The following is a 23,413-nucleotide window of genomic DNA, read 5'->3' as shown; positions in this document are numbered from 1 at the left end:
CTTTGAGTATAGGTTGAAATACATAATTTTTCATTTTAGTATTATTTTATAATGAATACATACAAATGTATGCACTTAAGTGCATACAGTATGTGAATGATTATAACTCATGCCTACTAAAATCTAAAGGGTAGAATGTAAAAAGAAAGTAATGTGGTACTTGAAAGTTTATGATACTTATAAGTAACTGCAAAACTAAATGCAATATGGTACAGCAATGATATGTCATACTTATATAAGCAAGCCATTCCAACAAGATTTTAAAATCAGATCAGGCAAGTACAACTCACCATTTATCAATTATACCTTGTAATTTGTGTTTTTCTGTGTAGTGTATACTAACCATAAGATAAGCACTCACACTGAAATAAAATACATCTTGTCTTTAAAAAAAGAATCCAAAATTATTGAAAGTCAATAATATAAGAGCAATTACTTAAAATGAACATTTTAACAACATACAATATTATAAGTGTACTGTACATATAGAACTTTAAAAAACAAAATGATTTAAAAATAATGGAAACATAATTTGGCATATGCAATTAAGATTCTAAGGGGCAGCTAGGTGGCCCATTGGATAGAGTGCTGGGTCTGAAGTGAGGAAGACTCTTCTTCCTGACTTCAAATCTAGTGTCAGATATTTACTAGCTATGTGAGTCTGAGGAAGTCACTTAACCCTCCTTGCCTCAGTTTTCTCATGTGTAAAATGAGCTAGAGAAGGAAATGGTAAACCACTAAAGTATCTCTGCCAAGAAAATCCCAAGTGGGGTGATGAAGAGTAAGACAGGACTGAAAATAACGACTGAACGACAACAACTACAAACAACAATTAAGATTCTACATAACAAACTATTCTAAAAAGATTAAAGCTAATGGAAAGAACACTGTCAGTTTTTTGCCTCAGATTTTGATTTTCTGTAAGTGAACATTTTTACAATGGTTCCTTAGGTGTCCAAAGAATACTTATTTACAAAATATTACTTTAGTACTTTAAAATAAAATGTTATGATAATTGTCTAACATTTGAGAAACAGAAAATAAGATAAAATGTCAAAACAAAGCTGCCCAATAATCATTGTCCATTCTGAATGGCGTTGCTTCCTTTTACCATTATAAGCACAAATGTGTTGTCTGTTTATATTCTCTATTTCAATCCCACCTTCCTCCCCCAGAATTATGTAATCCTACCTTCAGTATTCAACTGTGTGAGTTGTTAACTAATGATCAGTAACAACCTCTACATTGATTTAATCCTTTTTGACCTACTTATTTTGGTCTGGTTTTAGACAAAAGCATTTTTTTCCTATTGCTCCAAAAAAGGCCCAAATAATTATGACAAAAAACTTGGCTCCTAAAACTGAAGCATCTTCTTTTAAATATGGAAGTATCCAGAGAGCACAAGTCATGTCTTATCCTCTCTACTTTATACCTACTGCTGGTCATTAAATAATCATTATGAGTCCACTGCATATATCATCATGGTTATCTTTAACCTAACAGCGTTCCTTTCAAGTTTACATTTTATTATACCTACCTCTTCATACTTACAGGACATAAACAAAAAGCAAGAGACAAATAAAAGCAGCAATGTTGAAGAGAAAGTGAAAATGATCATTGAAAAACACCATTAAAATTATTGTTAACATCAAGACAGTGATAATGTAAATAGATATTTAGTTAAGTGGCATCTAACTTCATATTAATTTAAATTAATCCCCAGAAACAAGGAAAGATATGATATATTATCTTTTCAACTGTTAAATCATGAACATAATTTAGTAGTGAAATATTATAAAGATTTATTGACCAAAAAAACCCTTTGTTATTTTTGTCAGTCAAGATAATAATTCTCAAACTTTTTTGTCTGTAGACAAGTCTATAGACTATTTTGTCTATAGACTAGTTCAGAAGGATGTATGATCCCAACAAATCTCTCAAGTCCCACAGAAAAAATTCTCAATCAAAAAATATTGCAAAAAGTCAAAATTATCCTAATAATATATTAGTAAAATAATGATCAATCTACATTATATATGTGGATGTACTTGAAAAAGTTTTTTAATGTAATTCAAATAGAAAGTACTGCTAATATTATCCAATAACATATGCAAATTATTGTTTCGTGCCAAAACCAAAAACATAAACATTGCCTTATTGAAAACATAATTCTTAAAAAGCAGCCCACAGATCAACCACTAAGAGTTTGAGAACGGCTTATCTTGTAAAGAAGTTAACCATGGTAACATAGTTAAGGAATTTGAAATTCTTACATTGGTTTTAATTTCTTAATTTTTTTTTAAAGCATCACATATAGCACAAAGCCATTATGATATGAAATTCTTATTTTAAGATGAGAAAGCATAAATTTAAAATGAAGTGATAAAGAACATTATGATTATGAATCATTTTTAATTAAAGCAAAAGCAAAATATCCTACTTTGAAACATATGCCATAGCATTATTCTATGTAATATTCCATTTAAACAATATATCCTTTAATAATATTACAAAAACTTACTTGGTTGAAGTCCTTCTGCCTCAAGTATGTAATTGCTTTATTTATTTCCAGATCATTTGCAAGTTCTACATATTGAGAAGCTTTTACTACTTCAACACACCTATAATAGAAAAGTTAAAGAATATATATATGTATTTACTACATCACTTTTTGGTCTGTTTCTAAAATAACTTCAAAAGATTTTGATAAGTCAGCTCAAATACTGGAGGTAGAGTATTCCAGTAGAAGGAGTATTTATTTTGGAGTCAGAGGATTGGTTTACATTCATTCACTTAATAAGTACTTATTAAGCTCCATAAGTTCTGTGTAAATTACTAAGGATAAACATTAATTCTGATGTTTCATTTTGTGACAACAAAGATCATGCCTATGTATCTCTACTAACAAATGAGGTTCATTTAGAACATCAGACCTTAATGAGATAAAAACACATTGAACTGGTTTCCCCACTCATAGGTAATTGTCTGACAGCTGAGTACTAAATTTTGTGCCATAAATGTATATTTCATTACTTTCTTTTGTTGTATTTTAAATTCTGCGGCTTTGGATATAACTCTGAGGAACTGAAGGGCACACTTCAATGACTGTTGTAGATATTTTGCAACAACCATGGATATGGGGAAGTCAAGAACTTCAAGGACCATTCAAATCCAGAGTATGATAGCCAGAATCAGCTGTACCAAAGTGCAAAGGGAAGTGCACTCAAAAAAAAGAAAAATGACTCCAAGAAATGACAAATGATTCCCATAAAACAGGCTAATTAATCCTCAGAAAACAAGCAAAATCCTTTAGTAAGACATGGTAGTTGGTGTAGTGGTTACTGACTCCTCAACAGTGGTGAGTTATAAGTTGTAAGTTGAAGTTGTAAGAAGAGTGAAGAATATTAAGGAGGAAGAACATTTTAAAAAGAGTTCCTCATCACTGTTATGACATGGGTCATAATTCAGAATTATTCCCATTTTACAGATGACAAAACTGAGACTATTAGTAAATAACTCTCTGAGTGTTACCATGCTACTAAGTATCCAATCTAAGATTCAAATTGAGGTTTTTTTTACTGCAGAGCCAGCACTGAATTTAAGGTGCATGCAAAAGAAGTGCCCAACATATGAGAGGCAACTACATGAATCACAGAGGCTAAGCCAGGAGAGTCAGATTTCTGAGTGACTAGGAGCCTACTTTGGCTAGAATACAAAATCCATTCGCTCAAATTGATGAGAAGTCTCTAACAGGCTCCTCTAATAGGAAAACAGGGTAAGAAATATGCTTGCTGATTTTTTCAACTGAATGAGATTAGTTCTGATGACCACATTCTATGGAATCTAGTGAAACCAGGAAGAATATTCCCTACGAGAAACTTTGGGCAGTAGCTACTAAACAGAATGTCAAATGGATTTTTCTCAGATTTGATCAAGAAAAGTAGATCTGTAGCAAGTCAATTTGAGTCCAAAAGCTAGATACAGAAGAGCTAGATACCGGATTCTAGCTGAGTGATGATGTGTTTACTGCCTTTATTTGGAAACGATGCCCATTTTAGGCAGCTAGCTGACACAGCAGATAGAGCACTGGACCTATAGTCAGAAAGACTCATCTTCCCAAGAAGGCACTTCACTTAACCCCGTTTGCCTCCGTTCTTCATCTGTAAAATAAGCTGGAGAAGGAAATGGGAAATCATTCCACTGTCTTTGCCAAGAAAACCCCAAATGGGATCATGAAGAGTCAGACACAACTGAAAAATGACTAAAAACAATGCCAATTTTTAATAGCCAGTTGTTTCTGTTTAATGCTATTCAAATTGATCCAAGTATATATTTTGAAAGATTACTATTAATAGTATAATTTTTCAAGTAACCTTACACTAGAACAAAGCAAAATAAACCAAAAAATATATATACTGAAAGGTATTTGTGGAATATTCTGATATCAAGAACAATACTTCAATGTATTTGAAAGGGAAGGAAGGTGGGAATTCTTCCTGTGGGAATTTTTCCCACAGGAAGAATGTGCTTATTTTACTTAACCCTTATGATTTTGAATGACTTTAAGTGATTCTTCAAAGTTGGCCAATTCAGGCATTTTAAAACAGAACATATTTAAGATGCATATTTTATAGAATAAAGGCAACCGGCAATGCAAACAATATTATCAAGTTAATGCTATGAGTTATCTCTAAATTTATAATTTCCTTCTTGATAAGCACATTTCATCTCAAACAGAAAATGAATCTAGGTGCACATGTTTAGCTCTAAAAATACTAATATTTTAAAATCATATTTTAGGTCAGCTAAGGTAAGCTAAACTCTCTGGCAAGTAAACACATCTCCAGACAAATAATCATTATATGCTTAAGAGGTCTGCTTTTATTAAGTAAACACAGTTTTATCCTTTAGATTACTTCAGAAGTTTCTAAGTTTCCTCTAATTTTGACTAAACACTATTCTTATTTGCTATGTAATTGCTGTAGCAATAACAAAATATCAAACGAATATGGGACATATTATGTTTATCACTCACAATTCAATGAAATACTTTAAGAAATAAATATATTACTTTTGGTTGCTACAAATGCCACAAATAACAGTTCCTTATTCTACGGATGTGGGTACAATGTAGAAGTCATGTTTCCTAATAATGGAAAGGGACCCAATACTGGATACAGAGTTTCAGCACACAAGTGAGTGCCTGGCACCTAGACAGAAGTATCATTGCTCTTTGGGGAAACATAACATGGCAAAAGAGCAGACAGCACTCTGACAGCCTTTCATTTCCTTTCCTGTTATTACCAGAGGAACAGGAAAGGAACGTACCATGAGCTTGTTATCCGTGGCACTCTCTGCCTACCAGGACAACTAGAACTGCTTAACATCTGAATCTCCATTTCCTCATCTGGAAAATGCGGGTAATCATGCTTACTTTAACTTACAAGGTTACGAGAAAAATCAAATTCAATAATGTATGTAAAAGCAATCAAAAACCATAGTGTTATATGAATGCCTGTTTGTATAATGACTCAAAGTCAGGTGAACCTGGATTCTAAGTTCCTTCTCTGGCAATGAGTAATTAGGTGACCACAGGCATATTACCTGATGATCTCTGTAAGACTTAGTTACTCACCTGTAAAAAAAAAGGTTGGGTAATATAATCTTTAAGTTCTTCTCCAGCCCTAACATTCTATGAGTTTAGATTCCTATATATTCAATATAGAGTTTTGGTGATATCTAATAGTCATTCTGTGCAAGTCCTGTTAATATTCAAGGTTTGAATTTCACATTAAGAACATAAGCTAGAATACAATGAATGGCAAGTGGTCCAGACAGGAAGAACCAAAAGCAGTCTTGCTTATGAGCATAAGACCCCAGACATTAAATAATAAACGCTCTAGGTCTCCAATGAGCCAAATCTCAATTTTTTGTGAACACCTTGAAAATTACATATAACTCTTAATGTATACTAAATGTACTACTGGAAAATGAACTGTGTGGCTATACTTAGAAAGACTGTAACAATATGTAAAATATTTCTTTCTAAACTCTCTAGATATTGAATGTATTAGCTAAATATTTAAAACTGTGTTTCTTAATCTTCTGCAATGAAAATTTTTTTAAAAAACTGTACTCGTTAATGTTGAAAGTGTGTATGTACAAGATCTTCCTCTCTCTATATATATATGTATAGGGAAACTTTGATGTAATATTACTGACTATATTATTTTTCTGAATGGTGCTCAAAGGTTCACAAAGTATTTTACATACATTATTTCATCTGATTGTGACAATTCTGTAATAAGATATGAGGTATTATTCTCATTTTATATTTAGTCATTCAACAAATATTAATCAAGCAATGCTTGATATGCTAGGCATAGCGCAAAGCCCTGAGGGTGCAAAAGAAAAAAATAAACATTCCCTTCCCTCAATAAGTTCACATTAATGGAGCAGATACTAGATAAATAACTAGGTACACACAAGACAGGTGAAGAGTAAATCAAAAGTAGATAATCTTCATAGAAGAAGGCACTAAGAGCTGGAGGACTCAGAAAAGCCTTCTGGAGAAGGCAGAATTTGAGCTGAGTCTTGAAAAAAGTCATGGGGGAAAACTAAAAGACAAAGGTGAAGTGAGAGCATTCCAGGCTTGGAGAGTGTGTTTGTTCGTCCTTCATTGCCAAAAAAGACCATGCCATCAGAGAAATAATGACAAGACCTGCACTTGACTTTGTTTTGAGTGAGGGAGGGCTGTGCAGGTCACCAGCCTCACTTCTCCTCCACAGCCATCTGAATCCAGTGACCAGATATTCATCAGGATGACTGGAGATGATCCAGGGTGAGGCAACTGGGGTTAAGTAACTTGCCCAAGGTCACACAGCTAGTGATTGTCAAGTGTCTGAGGTGAGATATGAACTCAGGTCCTCCTGACTCCTGCACTGGTGCTCTATCCACTGCAAGACAGTGCAAAGGCATGGTGTATGTGAAGAAAAGTACTGAGCTGCATTGTAGAGTACACAAAGAGGAGGAAAGAGGAAGCCTGGGAAGATGGGAAGGTTGTAAAGAGTGCAAGATGCCAAATAGGATGTTATATTTGAACCTGTAGGTAATAGAAAGTCAATAGAATTTATTGAACAAGAGGGCTGAAACAGTCAGACCTGTGCTTTAGAAAAATCATTTAAGGTGATTTTAAAATCATCTTAAAGTTAAATCAGTTTAGCTAAGGTAAAATCACTATACTAGTTGGATAATGGTTGGGATGCAGAAAGCTTTGAGGCACTATAACGGTAAGGGAATTTGAAGATCTTAATAGACCCTTAATAGGTCCATGTGACCTGCTTTGAACTTTGGCCCAGTCCACAGCTTGAGTCCCGTGGAGCAGATGGTAGGAGGAGCTTGCTGAACAGGTGGAGCCAGAAGGGTACAGGTGCAGCAGGAAGAGAGATTGAGGTGGAGCTGAGAGAGAGAGGAGGCAGAACAGCAGAGCAGCTAGGTTGAATGAGAGGACTGATTTTGCCTAAGGGAGCTGTTTTGTGGGAAGGCCCGACAGAAGGAAGGCTTGGGAATGACTGTGCTCTCTTTATTGGTAATGTGTACAAACTTCGTTGTTACCATGGTGGAACTGCCTTTCTGGTATTTGAATAAATATCTTGGTTCCGTCTTTGAGGAAGAGAGTTTATATTTTGTGAATTTACCCTGGAAATATGCCTGCATATCTACAGTGGCTGCTGTGGGTATTGCATTGGCGCTACAGACAGGGAGACAAAGGTGTGAATCAGAATAACAGTCACGTTAGGAGAAAAGAGGGGACTTCTGTGGGAGATACCGGGAAGGTAGAGATGACAAGATTTGGCGAGGTTGGATATGTTGATTGAGGAAATGAACAGGGCACCAAAGCTGGAAACCTAAGTGAATGGGATAATGGTGATACCCTCCAGGGCACTAGGGAAATTCGGAAAGGGGGAAGAGTTTGAAGGGAAAGATGAATTCTGTTTTGGATATGTGGATTTTGAGATGTCTACAGGACAACTAGTTCAAGATGACCAGAAAGCAGTTGGTGATGTGGAACTAGAGCTCAGGAGAGAGATTAGGGCTAGATATAATATATATAGATATAGATAGATATAGATATATAGATAGATATACATATATTTATAGATATATACAGACAGTTAGATGTAGATAGATACAGGAATAATTTGCATTGAGATGTTCATCAAACCCCTACAAGCTGAGATCACCACGTGAGATATTACAAAGAAGAAAGAAAAGAAGACACAGGGCAGAGTCTTGAGGAAGTTTGGTAAACAAGACATGGATGAAGAGCCTGCAAAGAAGCCTGAGGAGTGGTCAGACAGGAAGGAGAACCAAAAGAGAACAGACGAGCAAAGAGGCCTAGAGAAGTAAAGTGAGCCACCCACGACCACACATCTAGTAAGTGATAAATGAAGAACTCAGCTGCATGTTCCTAAATGGAAAAGGGTTGATTTCCTCCCAAGTCTAACATTCTTTCCACAATGCCTGTTATAAATAAGGCAAGGTATGTAGAGTGTTCTGCAAACCTTATTATGTAAACCCTAATTTGGTATTTGCTATATCAAAATGTACTTCTAGAAAAAGTCCTATTGAGCAAGATAAATTGTAAAGAACACTAGATTTGGGCATCAGAAGACCTGGGTTTCAGTTCCAGCTCTGCCACTCTCTGTGACCTTAGACCAGACACTTAGCCTTCTATGGGCTTTAGTTGCAACTCACTTGTAAAGTGAGGAGACCAAGCTAGATGATTTTTCAAGTTCTGTCTAGTTCTAACATTCTGTCATTCTAATAACTTAAAATATGCTATCATGTTGATATTTTCAAAACCACATGAATATAAGATAAAAGCTAATAGGCACTAACATGTTAGGAATATAAAAAAATGTTACATATTATTCAGCCTGTTGGGAACGCTCATAGAATAAGGCTTAGAAAAGTTAGTACTGTAGAAAAGAATGAACCAGATTTTTTCCAGTGCCTTTTTTTATCAAGTCATGCTAAATTCACAGACCACCAGAATATCATTTAGTATCTGCAATTCTACTAGAGGGCTGGAATATTATGTCTGTATGTCTTATTGTACTGTATCTATTAGATGTAATGAGGTATTCAATAAATAACTTTTGATGGTGCTGATATACTTATAACTGGAAGCAGCAACGTCTTTAGCTCTGCGAGCTCTTATTTAGGATAAACAAAATTCATAAGCACTACTGGCAGGTTAAAAATACAGTTATAGAAGAAAAGGAAAAAAGAAGGAAGACAAGAAGGAGAAGTGGAAGGAGTGTGGAAGAGGAAAAAAAAGGAAGAAGAAGAAAGGAAAAGGAGAGAAAGAAAAAGATGTGAATATATGGTGATAAATGGTAGATTATTCCCCCAAACTTCCTCTCCTTTCCTTGATAGTAGTACCTTAGCTTAAGAGATTTAACAACCATAGAATGATTCAAAGCCTAAGAAAATATAGCTTGTTTGAATTTTTTAGTACTACTCATAGTAGTCATTGGAGGTGAATTCAAAAGAGTGACTTAGAAACGGGCTTCTTAACTTTTTCCACTTGTGACCCCCTTCAATGCTTCTTAAACTGTGGGTCACAATCCCATATGGGTCCTAGAAGATGCCTAGAAGAAAATCCACCTTACCCTACAAGACCTGGCTATTCATGTTGAAAAGAGCAAATGAAGGAAGAAGGCCTATTGTGTATTCTCTGACATGCATCTGGATGGACAACTTAAAGAACTGGACAGATGGACAGATACTACAAATAGACAACAAATTAAAACTAGCATTGAATAGCAAGAAGAAAGCTGGATGGACTGCCTTTGGAAAACTACATAGAGCTCTTAAGGATCTCAGGCTTCTCCCTGAAACAGAGGACCACCTTTTTAATATTAATGTTCGTCTAATGATGCTGCATGCCTATGAGTCATAGAATACTGAAGTCTCATTTAAATTTTAGGTCATCCAAAGGACAATGCAGAGCAGTATGGTAGGCAGGCTGCAGTAGGCTATAACCTAACACCAACAGAGTGTTGTGCAGAAGTAGCCAAAAAACCTATCACACAAAAGTCTGAAGGTGGGCAGAACTTAAAGCCAGAGTGAAGGACGGACAACCTGCATGTTCCACTTTTATCTATGCAATAGCAGAAGCATTAGGGGAAAGATCTTATGTTGGGCAGACTCCTTACATAGTTACTTATGGAACAGACATGAACAAAAGTGACACAGGATAAGAAGAATATAGGTAATTTGGACTATTGGTGGGAGAACTTGCATCCATAAGATTAACACATGAATCAAGGTATAAAAGTACTAAAGCATCCATAATATTATTACAGTTTGTGTATCAAATGAGACAATACATGTTAACCTGAAGACATTTTATAAAGTTTTTAAATATATATGCTAAGTGCAAACCACACCTGTACGCTTTTTCTTTTCAATTAATGAGAGAAGGATCTGGAAACAAAATTCATAACTGTAGAAAGAGATCACCATATATCCAGAAGGTCTGAAGCAATTTCTTACCAATCATATCCTACAGCAAAAGATGTTTCTATTACAGGAGCAATGAGTTTAGCTGCTGTCATGATGTATTTTTCTGCCATGGCTTTCCTGAAAACAAATGAAAAATATCACATCTTAATTAGAAAAGTAATTAAGATAGGCATGTATTGTTAGAACGCTAAAATAATAGCACATAGAAAACTATCAAAAGGAATGGAGATGGTTATCCCAGAGAACAGAATACTTAGGAAACACATTTTCAATAGCTTCAAATATCTGAAAGGATGGCATATCCAAGAAGCGTTAATGTACTTGCTTCGAAGGCCAGAACATCAACAATGGAAGTTATACAGAAGCAGATTTCTGCTTACTATTAGGAAGAGTTTCCACTATTCTAACTCTTATCAGTGGAGCAGCCCTGGGTATATCATTTAAAGAGTGCCTCAGTTTCTTTATCTTTAAAATGGAGATAATAAAATATGAATTGTCTACTTTAAAGCACTGTTGTAAGAAAAATACTTTTTAACCATAAACATCTATAGAAAAATGAGGAATTATTATTAGCAGCAATTTTAACAACAGAGTTATTAATCAGTCTGCAAACATTTATTAAGCATCTACTGTGTACCAGGCATTCTGCCAAACAATGGGGATACAAAGAAAGGCAAGTCACAGCTCTCAAGGAGCTCGGTATAATGAGAGAGAAAACAGAACAGTCTTCACTGTGAGGTGGTAAGTTCTTGAACATTCAAAGTGTTGGTAGGAGGAAGAAAAGGGATAAGCAACCCTAAGAATGGATATAGAAATTACCAAAAGATTTGGTTAATGATCTGGAAATGTGCCTCCCACAAAAGAACTGGGATCCATGGTGTCAGACCACTCAGATGCATTTCCTGGATCCATCTCCAATTACTTTGCCTCATGAAATAACCTTTTGCACCAGGTTCCCTTTCATTCCCTGGGGTATGGAAGAAGTTTGGCAGTGGAACTGGTTTTATGGCCCACACAAGTGTAAAACTGGATGCTAGGGCCTCCTCTGGATACTCAAGAGAAGGAAACAAACCAAAATATTCCTCATATTGGGGGTAGCATAACTGAACTAGTGCACTATCAAGAGGAAAATGATAGCTATAGTGACATCACAGGAACTGTGTCCCAGTATTCATGATGGATTATACACTCATCTCATCCTCTGCTCCTGAAACTCAGGGATTGGTGTGTTCTAACAAGGGACCACAAATGGAAATAAGAAAGCTAACCAAGAGGTGAATGTAGCTGTATTTCTGGACTACAGCAAGTAGAAAGCAAGTTAGCATGGTCATAAAAGTCACAACACTACATAAATTCAATACTTTGATGTGCTGAATTTATAAAACACAATGCATTTAATGGACACAAAAGTTTATAAAGTTGATAATAAAAATTAGATTTTTAAGAATCTGAACTAAACACAGAACATTACCTTTCACGCTCCATTTGCCTTAGATGATCATTTTTTATAGCTTCAATCACTAAGTTAGCATGAGGATCATCCTGAAAAATAAAATTAGAAAATCCCTTCATTAGTATTTAGTCATATATGAGTTCTAACCAAACTTCATCATTGCCTTGATGGTAAAGTTGGGATAGAATTCAGACCTGATCTTGGAGAATAACTTATCTTGTTTATACTTAAATTCTTCCTTCAGTAAAATTACCTATGATAACACAAAATTTCAGGCCCCCCACCAAAACTACTTACATTGAAATAAAAAAAAAATGGATCAGCATATCAAAAAAAAACGCTCCAAATCACTAATAATTAGAGAAATGCAAATTAAAGCAATTGTGAGATTCTACCTCACATTCTTCAGATTGGTAAACTTGACAAAAAAGGAAAGTGAAAAATAAAGGGGATACTATGAGAAAACTGTTACATTAATACATCATTAACAGAACTATTTTAATTAACTGGTCTAGCCATCCTGGAAAATAATTTGGAACCATACCTTAAAATTTACTAAACTGTATATACCCTTTGACTTAGTATTATCACTACTATACTCAAAAGAGACCAGAGAAAGAAGAAAAGGATTCACACATATAAAAATATCTGTATCAGTTCTTTTTTGTGGTAACAAAGAACTGGAAACTAAGGGGATAAACAGCTAGGAATGGCTGGACAAATGAAGGTATTTGAATGTAATGGAATATTATTATGCCATAAGGAATAATGAAAGGGATGGTTTCAAAGAAACTTGGGAAGATTGTATAAAGTAATATGTATTAAAGTGAACAGAACCAGGGGGACAATTTAATGTAACAATAATATTGTAAAGAAAAACAACTTTGAAAGACTGATTTTAAAGAGACTTTTTAAGAATTCTGATAAACACAATGGTTCCAGAGGACCAGTGGTGAAGCATGCTATCTGCCTCCTGACAAAGAGTGACGTAGAGTGCAGAATGAAACATTTTTTGAACCTGATCGATGTGGGAATTTGTTTTTCACGGTTATGTGTATTTGTTACAAGGATTTTTTTTTTCTCTTTTTCAGGGATGGGGGAAGTGAGGGAAACATAACAAAATTCAGTTTATTGAAAAAAAATTTTTTTTTAAAAAGAGCCAGGTAAACAGAAGGTAAATATGTGCTTGAGTGTTTCTCACTCTCACATGACTTAGATTCATATATTATTTATTTACTAAGAAAATACAAAAAAAAAAAGTTGACTACATCAAAGTCCTTTTCATACTCACACTTGGTGAAATGTATTTGTCATCTTCATCAATTTCCAATGGAACAGCAATTAACTTTTGGAAAGCTTTCTTCATTTTTTCCCGATCTCCAACAGCAAAATAACTCAGGATCAAATTGAAGCCTGCCTTCAGATTTGGGGCCATGCTCATTATATGTTCAAATGAATTAATAGCATCTGAGTACTGACCAGTTTTAATAAACGTAACACCAATGTTTTGCATTATTTTAATCCTGAAAAATTATACATGATTATCTTATTAAAATTCAAAATCCCCAACATGGCATTTAAGACTTTTCACAATTTTATCCCTACATCTTTCTCCAATCCATCTCTAAACAATTCCTTACACCAATCACATGATCCAGCTAAAGTTGTTCTCTGTATAAATACTGCATATTCCCAGTGCTGTGCCTTTTTTCACATGGCTGCTCCCTTCTCCTCTTCGTTTGATTCTTTGCTCTATCCTTCCCCAGCCAGTTCAAGTCTTAACTTCTCCATGAAAGCCTTTCTTGAATACCTTAGGGCTTGGTTACAGCCCCACATTCAATCCCTATGACATTTTGCTGTCTGTATCACAATGTGTTATTCAGCACATGCTACTGTGTATTGCTATGTATCTTTTTATTTAAATGTCCCAAATCTAATTAGATTATAAACTCTTCAAGGTCTCCTAATCAGTGTCTTTCTTTTTTTGGGGGTGGGGGGGTGAAAAGTAACGATAAATTTTTGGTGCTGTAATTTTTGAAAAATTAAAAAACCCATAATAAATAACTTAGAAAAATGTGGAACAATTTGCTTTAGGATTCAAGTTTCAGAAAAATAATTCAGTTCTCTGGTTCATCCTGATTAACCATGTAGTATTGGAAAAAACATTAAATGAAACAAAACTTCAAACATACAAAATATAATGTGGTCACATCACTGAATTGATATTTTGTGCCTTCCCACGCTGAAAGAAACTTGGAATGGAAGTATAAGAGATACTTTTTTACAAAAAGGGAAGGTAAATGAAAATGAATTTTAGTCTAAAGTTTAAATTACAAAATGTTCTGGCAAATCAATGAGTTTTAACAAGTTTGCCTACATCTATCAAATTGCCAGCATATACAATGGACCTGGAATCAGGGAGATCTGAGTTCAAATTTAGCCTCACAGGCTTAACTGTATGACCCTGAGCAAGTCACTTAACCCTATTTCCTTCAGTTCCACATCTATAAAATGGGGACACGGTATGCTTGCCAAGAAAACCCCACGGAGAAAATCCCTGGGGTCATGTAGGGTCAGACACAACTGAACAACAACATCATCTCCCAGAGAAAATGAGATATCTGTAAAGCACTTTGCAGACCTTAAAGTGCCACATAAATAAATGCTAACTATTATTATATACTCTAAAAAGCAGACCACAGGGGGTCCGCCCAACATTCTGGAGGCCTTCCAGTATGTTCACAAGCACATATAAGCAGAAATTAAGTAAATATTTGTATCCTCTGCATCTAGCACAGATTCCTACATATAGCATGTGCTCAATAAATGTCTGTTGTTGATGTCGATTCTAAATAAATTTTACTGAAAAGATACGGCATGTGGAACACAATGTCAGCTGCACTTTCAGAGTGGAGTCCTACAGTAGCCACAGAAGATATTACTAAACAGACACCGGATTTCAAAGTTCCTTATATTCTGAGACCTACATTCTACCTATGACTCTTTGAGTAACATGGAAAATTCCACCTCTTCTTCTCATATATGAGATTGGAGTGATTCCTTCTTGCGCTGCTTCACACCTAAACTTGCATGGTAGTACTTACTAGAGGAACCCAGAACCCCTTGTGACTATTACTTGAGATGGTCAGATGAGCACGAACAGGTTTAGTTTTAATTATGAAGCTTCACTATTTACTTGGTCACAGAATGCATCCTCAACCACAGCCAGCAAGCAACCTTGCAAATGTATACCTTCGTCACAAGGACAACTGGTTTGAGACAATAGAAATAGATCGCTACAAATTCCAAAACAAATGAAAATACTTGATCTTCTAATAATGAGTTAGTAGAGCCAATTCTGCTTATGAAAGACACTTAAAAAAGACTTGGCACTTCCTAGATGTGTGAACTTGAGCAAGTCACTTAACCCCTCTGGGTCTCAATCTCCTCATCTGTAAAATGGAGATAAAAATAGATGTAGCACCTACTGCGCAGGATTGTTGTTAAGGCTCAAAAGAAATAATCTATGTAAAGTGTTCTGTAAATTTTAAAGCTCAATATAAATGTCAGATATTATGGTTATTATGGTACAAACTCACCTCATCTCCTTATGGACACTTGGAATTTGATCTAGAGCCATTCGATAGAATTTAATGGCTTTGGAATAATTCCTCTGTTTTAGATAAATATTTCCCATGTTTACCTTCAGTCTTCCTAATAAAAAAATTAAATGAGTGACATTCAATTCTAATTTATTTTAATTTTTTCCACATTAGATCTTAAATATTTTCAAGTTTTTTAGTAGACTTTTATAAGGCTAAATACAACTTTCAAGTATAAATACTAAGTAGGTTTTTAAAATTTAAATCAAGTTTACACATTTACATGTTAACGTCCACAACAAAATAAGAACTCAGTGTAAAGTACAGGTACAGGTATATCTCATTTAATGGAAAAGATATGTTTCTTTAAAAAAAAAGACCCCATGAAACAAATAATATCCCTAAAGACAGACACGATAAAGCTGGAGATGCAGCCTTATGTCAAATAACACATCAAACAAAATAAATGTAAGAGTGATGGCTCAGTGGACATTAGTGCTGGGCTTGGATTCAGGAAGACCTGAGTTAAAATCTGACCTCAGATACTTCATGGCTATTTGATCCTGGGCAAGTCACTTAACCTCTGTTTACTTTAAACCAGCAGAGAAGGAAATGGTAAAACTACTCCAATATTTTTGCCAAGAAAACCCCACAAACAGTATGGTCCATAGGATCACAAAGAGTCAGATATGACTAAACGACTTAACGACCACAGTAAATTTTTTTTTTAAAAAAGCTGAATAACTTAGCTAATTTTAATTTTAAAGGAAAAAAAATCACACTTTTTATTGATCCCTCTGCTTTTTATATCCAAAATATCTCTCTGCTAGGCCCTCCTTTATTCAAAAAAGAAAAGCTTGGCCAATAAAAACAGTAAAGTAAAACCAGCTGACAAAGTAATTTACTGTCTCTGACAGTATATAGAACAACATTCTTTCTGTATCATTAGTTACTCATTTCTCTACTCAGAAGAGGAAAGTGTAAAAATCACACATTTCTGCCAAAACATTAATAATCTAATCAGAATTAGTCACAAAATACAAATACTGCAGCAGAAACCATATGCCCTTAGGAATAAATTTACATTATGGGGAGGTACAAGCTGTGGTGTTGATTGGCTCTTCATTTTTATTTATAGGCAACAATTGTGCTACTAATGTACTGCTGATAGAGCAGCAAAATGGTCAAAGATGTGGGAAACAATGTGGAATTATGTGAGAAAAGTTACTTATCTGTCACTTCCTTTTACCCAGCAATCCCACTTCAGGTAACATACCCCAAAGAGATCAAGGACCTTCAAAGAAAGGCCTTACATACACCAAATATTCACAGAAGTCTTTTTGTGTGTGTTAGCAAAAATTTGGAAACAAAGTAAGTATCCATCAACTGGAAAGAAGCTGAACAAATTGTGGCAGAGGAATGTAATGGCATATTTTGTACTATAAAAAATAACAAATACAGGAATTCAGGGAAACATGGGAATACTTGTATGAGATTATGCAAAGTGAAGTAGAGCCAAAAGAATACGCATCTACAGTGATACAAATTAAAACAAAACCAGAAGGTAGCTGAATTCACTTTAAATGAAATGACCAATATTGGTTCTAAAGGATAGATGATGAAAAAGATCTTCACCAAGAGATAATGGGTGTGCTATGTACAATGACATATAGAATCTCCGAGTCAGCTAGTTTAACATATAGTCGATTTTCATAACTGACAGTAGTTAGGTTTTATAAAGTTTCAAACACTGAATTAGTGAATTCTGAACCATTATTCCTATAGGAAATACAGGGTTAGGTTCCATCAAGCCTCTGGTCACATTTATTTTAACACTTTCCAGAGAGACCTCATGTAGAGATCAACATTTTCTCTTTCTTTTTCTTGATGCACCATATTGTTGATTCATTAATATTCAGTTCACAGCCAACAGCAATATAGCTCCCGCCTGAATGAAGTTTATTTAACACGTTTTCTCCATAAGGCACATTATAGCCTTCTGGAGCTTGGGAACACTAGACAGTTCTTCAGCACTACTCTAGGGGGACACTGTAAACACTGAAATCACCAACAAAACATATAAAAATGCAAAAAAGTGGCACTAAAATAGATCTTGAAAAGGAAACTTGTTTACATACAGTATGACACCACTGCCTTGTTCAACCTCATCTGGGACCATACACATTGTGTGACTCAGTTTTCACCATTCTGTGCATGTCCAAAAAAGTGCCTCAAATATTGGTTTTGGGGTCATAAATAAATTTAGATAGTAGGCAAAATCACAAATATGAATTTTGTAAATAATAAGGATCAATGGCAGCCATTTCTTTGTTACATGAGAAGATTTTGAAGGAATTGGAATACACTTGGAAGCAATTGTGTTATAAAAGACAAAAAGCATCAATAAAATGTTAAAAAATAAAAAAGAACTATGTTTATTTCATCTCAGCTTAAAATAGATAAAAGAGCACCAAACTTGGAGTCAGATGATACGGGTTAAGAGTTACGACATACAAGCTACATAATTCTGGGAAAGTCATTTAACATCTAAAAAGCCTCTGTTCCCTCATCTGCAAAATGGGAATAATTGTACTACCTATTTCAGAAGGCTACTATATGAAAAGCATTTTTAAAATCACAAAGCATTAGATGAATATTGTTGTTTATTTATTGTTTATTTATTATTGTTATAATGTTTATTGTTATTACCAACTAAATATTGATTTTAGTGATATCCTATGCTTTATGCTATTAGCTAGCATTACAATGAACACTTCCATAATATATTTCTGTAAATACAGATTCTTGCATAAAGGGTTTCCTTCAGGTGTGTGCTGGAGCTAGCATGAACTAGCTCTCAAGAGCTGATTGTTAAAGTTTTCAATGTGAGCATTTATACATAGGAAATTGGCAAATGCTAAAATAAAGGCTTAAACTATTTTGTTGATTGTCTACACTTAAGTGCTACAGAAAATGTTAATTTAGCAAATTGTAATTAAAAATGTATTGTACAAAATCCCTCTCCTCCCCAGTTGGTTGGTAAATATTTACTAACACATTCATGATTACCTTTATACTGGGAGTATCTAAATAATAATAATCTACTGCAACTATAAATATGATGGGTCTTATAAACCATTTCATCAGAAAGAACCTAATACTCTTGTTATTCTCTGCCCTGTAATAATTCCTATAGTACTCTACCCTGGGCAAGTTAAATTCAGTACAGACAATGGTCATCAGGATGCAGGGGGAATCAGAAGCCATAAAAGGATCACATGAAAAAGACCCAGAGTTACAGTTTTTAAATATTTGACTATGTTATATGGACAAACTATGACACTTCTACTTGTCCTCTGAGGGCAGAACTAGAATTGAGATGGAGACGCTGTGAGGGACTCTAAAAATTAGTCTGGTCCAAAGTAGAATGGCCTGACTTAAACGTAATGAGTTTGGAGCTAGGTGGCCCAGTGGATAGAGTACTGGCCCTGGAGTCAGGAGGAGCTGAATTCAAATTCGTTCTCAGAAACTTAACACTTACTGTTTGACCCTGAGTAAGTCACTTAACCCCGAATGCCTTGATGGAAAAAAAAAGTAATGAGTTCCCTGGACTGGGCTGTTTTCAAAAAAATGTCAGCTGACCATTTCTTGGGAATTTTTTAGAGGTAGTTCAAACTTCAATTTAGGGACTAAATTAAAGCAGGGGAGTCAAGTATTGCCAAGTGGAACCAAATCAGATTAAAATGTAATTGGGAAAATTTAACAAAATAAATAAACAAACAATAAACCATAGATAACGTTACATTTTAAAGCTAAATCAATGTGACTTGCAGGAATTTTTATGTACAGAATAGTGGCCTCTTGTTTCTACTTGAGCTTGACACCACTGAATTAAATGGCCTCTGAAGTCTTCAAAGCCTACAAACCTATGACAATAATAATAATAATGATAAATAATGTCAACATAGATTCATTAAAGCTATAAAATTATAAATCAGGGACATGAGTGGGATTATGTTATATATAAACAATTTTAGAACAAGCTGATCACAATATAAAAGTGAAACTGCCAACATTTTATAAAGGTATACCTACCTGCATTGCTAAACATTTTATTCTTCACTATTACTTGATATGTGTTTAGTGCTTCAGCATACATTTCATTAGCTGAATACTGACTGGCTAAATTGAAAAGAACCTAAAGAAATTTTTAAAAAGAATAAACATGATAACCATTATTATCTTATAACAAGGCTAGTTATTTACATTATGGTATCTTTTAAAAATAAGCTAAAACAGGAACAATTTACCAACATGATGAGGAACCAAAATAAGGAGATAAAGAATATTTTGCCTTAAAAATGAAACAGATTTTTAAAAATTCCATATTATATGGAACGGTTCTCTGGGAAAGGGGAGGGAAAAGGATAGAAGAGGAAATTTCAGTGATGTGAAAACAAACAATACCAATAAAAATTAATTTTTAAAAAGAACTAAAAAGTTAATTTACATGAGTACCTTTAAAACATCATTACTTTTGTTTAAATAATATTAATGTTCAAAGCTCTTTTATTTCAAAAATAAATATCTGTTGATTGTGAAAGAAATAAGCAAAGTATTAAGTCAAATCTAGCTTAGTAAGCCATTCTCTAAATGCAAATTAGGTACAATTTAGAAAAGTGCTACCTCTTCAAGACCTTCAAGGAAGCATTTTGTAAATTATTTAAGTCATTGAATAATCCTGAATTATGTTTTTAGAGATCAAAAATAGCCAATTAAACTATGATCTATTCAAAAGCTTCCACAGAAAGCCTAAAAGAAGGAATTTGACAACTATCAGAGACCCCATGCTTCAAGGAACCAAAGGCACCTAAGGGTTTTTGCTTCCAGAGACTAAAAGATTGAAATCTTAAAATTTGTTCCATGTATATTCCAAGTATGTTTCATCTCTAGTCACATGAATAGGTTATGGAGCTGGCATCAAGTAAGTATTCAGGTCAGATCCCTGAAGATCCAATCACCACAGTTGTCATATGCCATTGCAAGGGTCTCAGAATTGAAAGTGATTCTGAGTCTCATGGAGCCAGAGATGGTAGAAGTCCTGCGTTAAAAGAAACTCATATTCATGAAAGATCCCAACCTTCAGAGAGCCAAGGCACCAGAGGGTTGTACTGAAGGAGACTTGCAAAGTCTTTGAGCAGAGACATCAAAGATTCCCAGCTTCAAGGAATTAACATTGCTTCAGAGGGCTTAGGGAAAAGGAGCCAAATCCTTTCTCCACATGTAGAGTATTTTCTTTCTAGCCCTCATCTGCTACCATCTTGAGATGAGGTTACAGGGCAGGTGAGAAGTGTGAGTTTAATCTAGTTAGGGAACTATCCCCTCCAGCACTGGCTTTCTCTCAACTGCCACTGCTGCCCTCCTAACATGGAGATTTCAGTATAGAAATATAGTATATGTAGTATATATCCCCACAAAACAGTGATCTCTAATTTCATCAATCTCCAACTCCATGGAGTCCAGACTCCAATCTCTATCTTCAAGTCCACCACAGCCACACATAGGGTTATTCACATCTTAGGTTTCACCATCATCATAACCATGATATCTCCATGATTTAAATCTTAAGTTCTTCTCTTATTGTAACTTCTTATGCTTCCGTCTCCCCCCTTTGCCTCCCTACTCACTACTCCATCATCAAACACCTTCTGTATATCTCTACCAGGATGACTCAGAGGCATGTCCAAGATAGAACTCATCTTTTCCCCCAAGGCCTCAAACCTCCTCCAAACTTTACCATTTCTTTTGGGAGTACTATCATCCTCCCAGATTGCTAACCTTGGATCCATCCTTAATTTTTCCCTCTCTCTCCCTGCTCAATCAGTTGTCAAGTCTTGTAAACTCTACCTTGCCAACATTTGCACATCTGTCCACTCTGCACTCAGCCTCCACCTTAGTTCAGATCTTCATTACCTCTGGTCTGTACTATTACAATAGTCTCCTAATTGGTCTGTCTATGTCTAACTTCTTCTCCAACAAAGGATTTTCTCTATATAGCCATCAAATTAATATCCCTCAAACACAGGTCTGACCAATGTCATCTCCTTATTAAAAAAACAAATCATTCTTATCACCTACTGGATAAAATACAAACTCCTTAGTATAAAATACAAACCTCTACAATATGGTTCTCATTTACCGTTGCAGACTTATTCCATATTATTCTTGTCAGTTCTATATTCCAGCCAATCTGATCCATTACCCATTCCCTAAACTTGGCATCCCATTGAATTTCTTCTTTTCACACTTGGAATGGACTGTCTAGAAAGTGCTTCTTCTTCACTTCTACTCAGAATCTCTAACTTCCTTCAAGGCTCAACTCAGATCCACCTCTTCTGTGAAGCCTCATTCCTCCCATTTATAATATTCTCTACCTTCTCTAATTATCTTGTCTTTGTTTGTGTACATGTTGCAATCTCCACTCCCAGCCCTCCCTCCATAGTAAAATATAAGTTCCTTGTGTTGTCTTTGTATTTCCAGTGCCTTATATGTAGGCACTTAAGTGTCTGTTAAGTTGAACAGGACACACTAAAAATAAGACATAACAAAAAGGCAATATTTTCAGTAACTCTTCAAAATTATTCATTTTCTCAAATTTCTTAAGATACGAAAACTATGTTTAGTGCCAGAAAGTAATTTCCAACAATGGCATACACACTTTTGGGAAAATCCACTTAGAACAAGAAGCAAGTGTGCTGGCAGTCAGGTGGTTCCATCTTTTCTCCATCCCTTACACAGCCTATTTTACTTACCTTTTGTTTACTATTGCTTGCCAGTACAGGAACACCTCATGTAATAGTCTTGATTGTTATTTTGCAACAATGTTGTTAATACATTAAACCAATCTTACAATAATGTTTCAAAACCCCACTCACATCTGGCCTTAGACTTGAAATAGACAGTCAACTCTGATCTGAGCTAACTTTCTTATATAACATTGCTTCATTTAACATTATCTTTTCCATAGAACTGATAAAACAAAGTTGAGTGAATTATGCCTGCACTGTAATCCATAAACAATACAGATAACAATTTGACTTCACAGATATTTCAGCACTTACTGAGTAAGTTAAATCCAAGTTGATGTTTTCAGGAGTTGTCACTTGTTCACGTTGTCTCACCAGTACTCTCTCTTTTCTTCCTGCATCTTTTGCTTTTTCTAGCGCCTTAAATCACATGATTTATGAACTGTTTTTGAACTTTGAGCAAGTTATACATAATGACTACATGATTTTGCACAGGAGCTTATAAAGTGTCAACAATTTTCCTCAAGACACAAAAACTCACACAGCTTGTAGTTCAAGTCACCAATTTTTAAGTAGAGAAACAAACAATATACTTTCTTAATAACATAACTAATTGAATTTGCAAATATTTTTAAAGCAAAGAAAATGATGACAAGTCAGCGCGTGACTAGGACCAACATAACAGAAGCCCTGTTCTGGTACAATTTCAGGGTGACATAAAGTTGTAAAGGGTAGTTTATATGTTGGATTAATGAGTCAGCATCCAAAAAGATTGTAACAAGGTAGAATTATGGGCTAAATCAAACAAGATAAAGTTTATTTACTGTGGATAAATGTAATCTCCTACCCTTGGTTCAAAAAATCAATTGCATAAACACAACATGAGGGGACAGAGACAGCCTAAATTCATGTAGAAAAGATCTGAGGTTTTTGTTGACTGAAGGTTTAAAATGAGTAGTAGCACTCAGAACAAGGGAGGTAATAATTTCATTGTATTCTATGCCAGTCAGACTTAGAAG

The 23,413-nt window shown here is 34.8% G+C and overlaps 1 protein-coding gene across 5 annotated transcripts in view; it reads right to left on the bottom strand.

Annotated features, from left to right (window-relative positions):
• IFT88 (intraflagellar transport 88) overlaps positions 1–23,413 on the bottom strand; it is a 122,936-nt gene that overhangs the window by 74,301 nt on the left and 25,222 nt on the right. For all 5 annotated transcript variants that reach the window (XM_072611677.1, XM_072611680.1, XM_072611678.1 and 2 more), the window contains 7 exons: positions 22,710–22,814; positions 19,684–19,786; positions 15,586–15,700; positions 13,278–13,509; positions 12,005–12,075; positions 10,564–10,650; positions 2,522–2,621 (listed from right to left, as the gene is read on the bottom strand). In XM_072611677.1, the coding sequence (XP_072467778.1) occupies positions 2,522–2,621; positions 10,564–10,650; positions 12,005–12,075; positions 13,278–13,509; positions 15,586–15,700; positions 19,684–19,786; positions 22,710–22,814 (813 nt within the window). The remainder of the gene's footprint in view (positions 1–2,521; positions 2,622–10,563; positions 10,651–12,004; positions 12,076–13,277; positions 13,510–15,585; positions 15,701–19,683; positions 19,787–22,709; positions 22,815–23,413) is intronic.

This window comes from Notamacropus eugenii, chromosome 5 (genome assembly GCF_028372415.1).
Source record: "Notamacropus eugenii isolate mMacEug1 chromosome 5, mMacEug1.pri_v2, whole genome shotgun sequence".
NCBI lineage: Eukaryota > Metazoa > Chordata > Mammalia > Diprotodontia > Macropodidae > Notamacropus > Notamacropus eugenii.
Note: the sequence above shows the minus strand (reverse complement) of the source record. Positions and strands in the feature narration are given on the sequence as shown.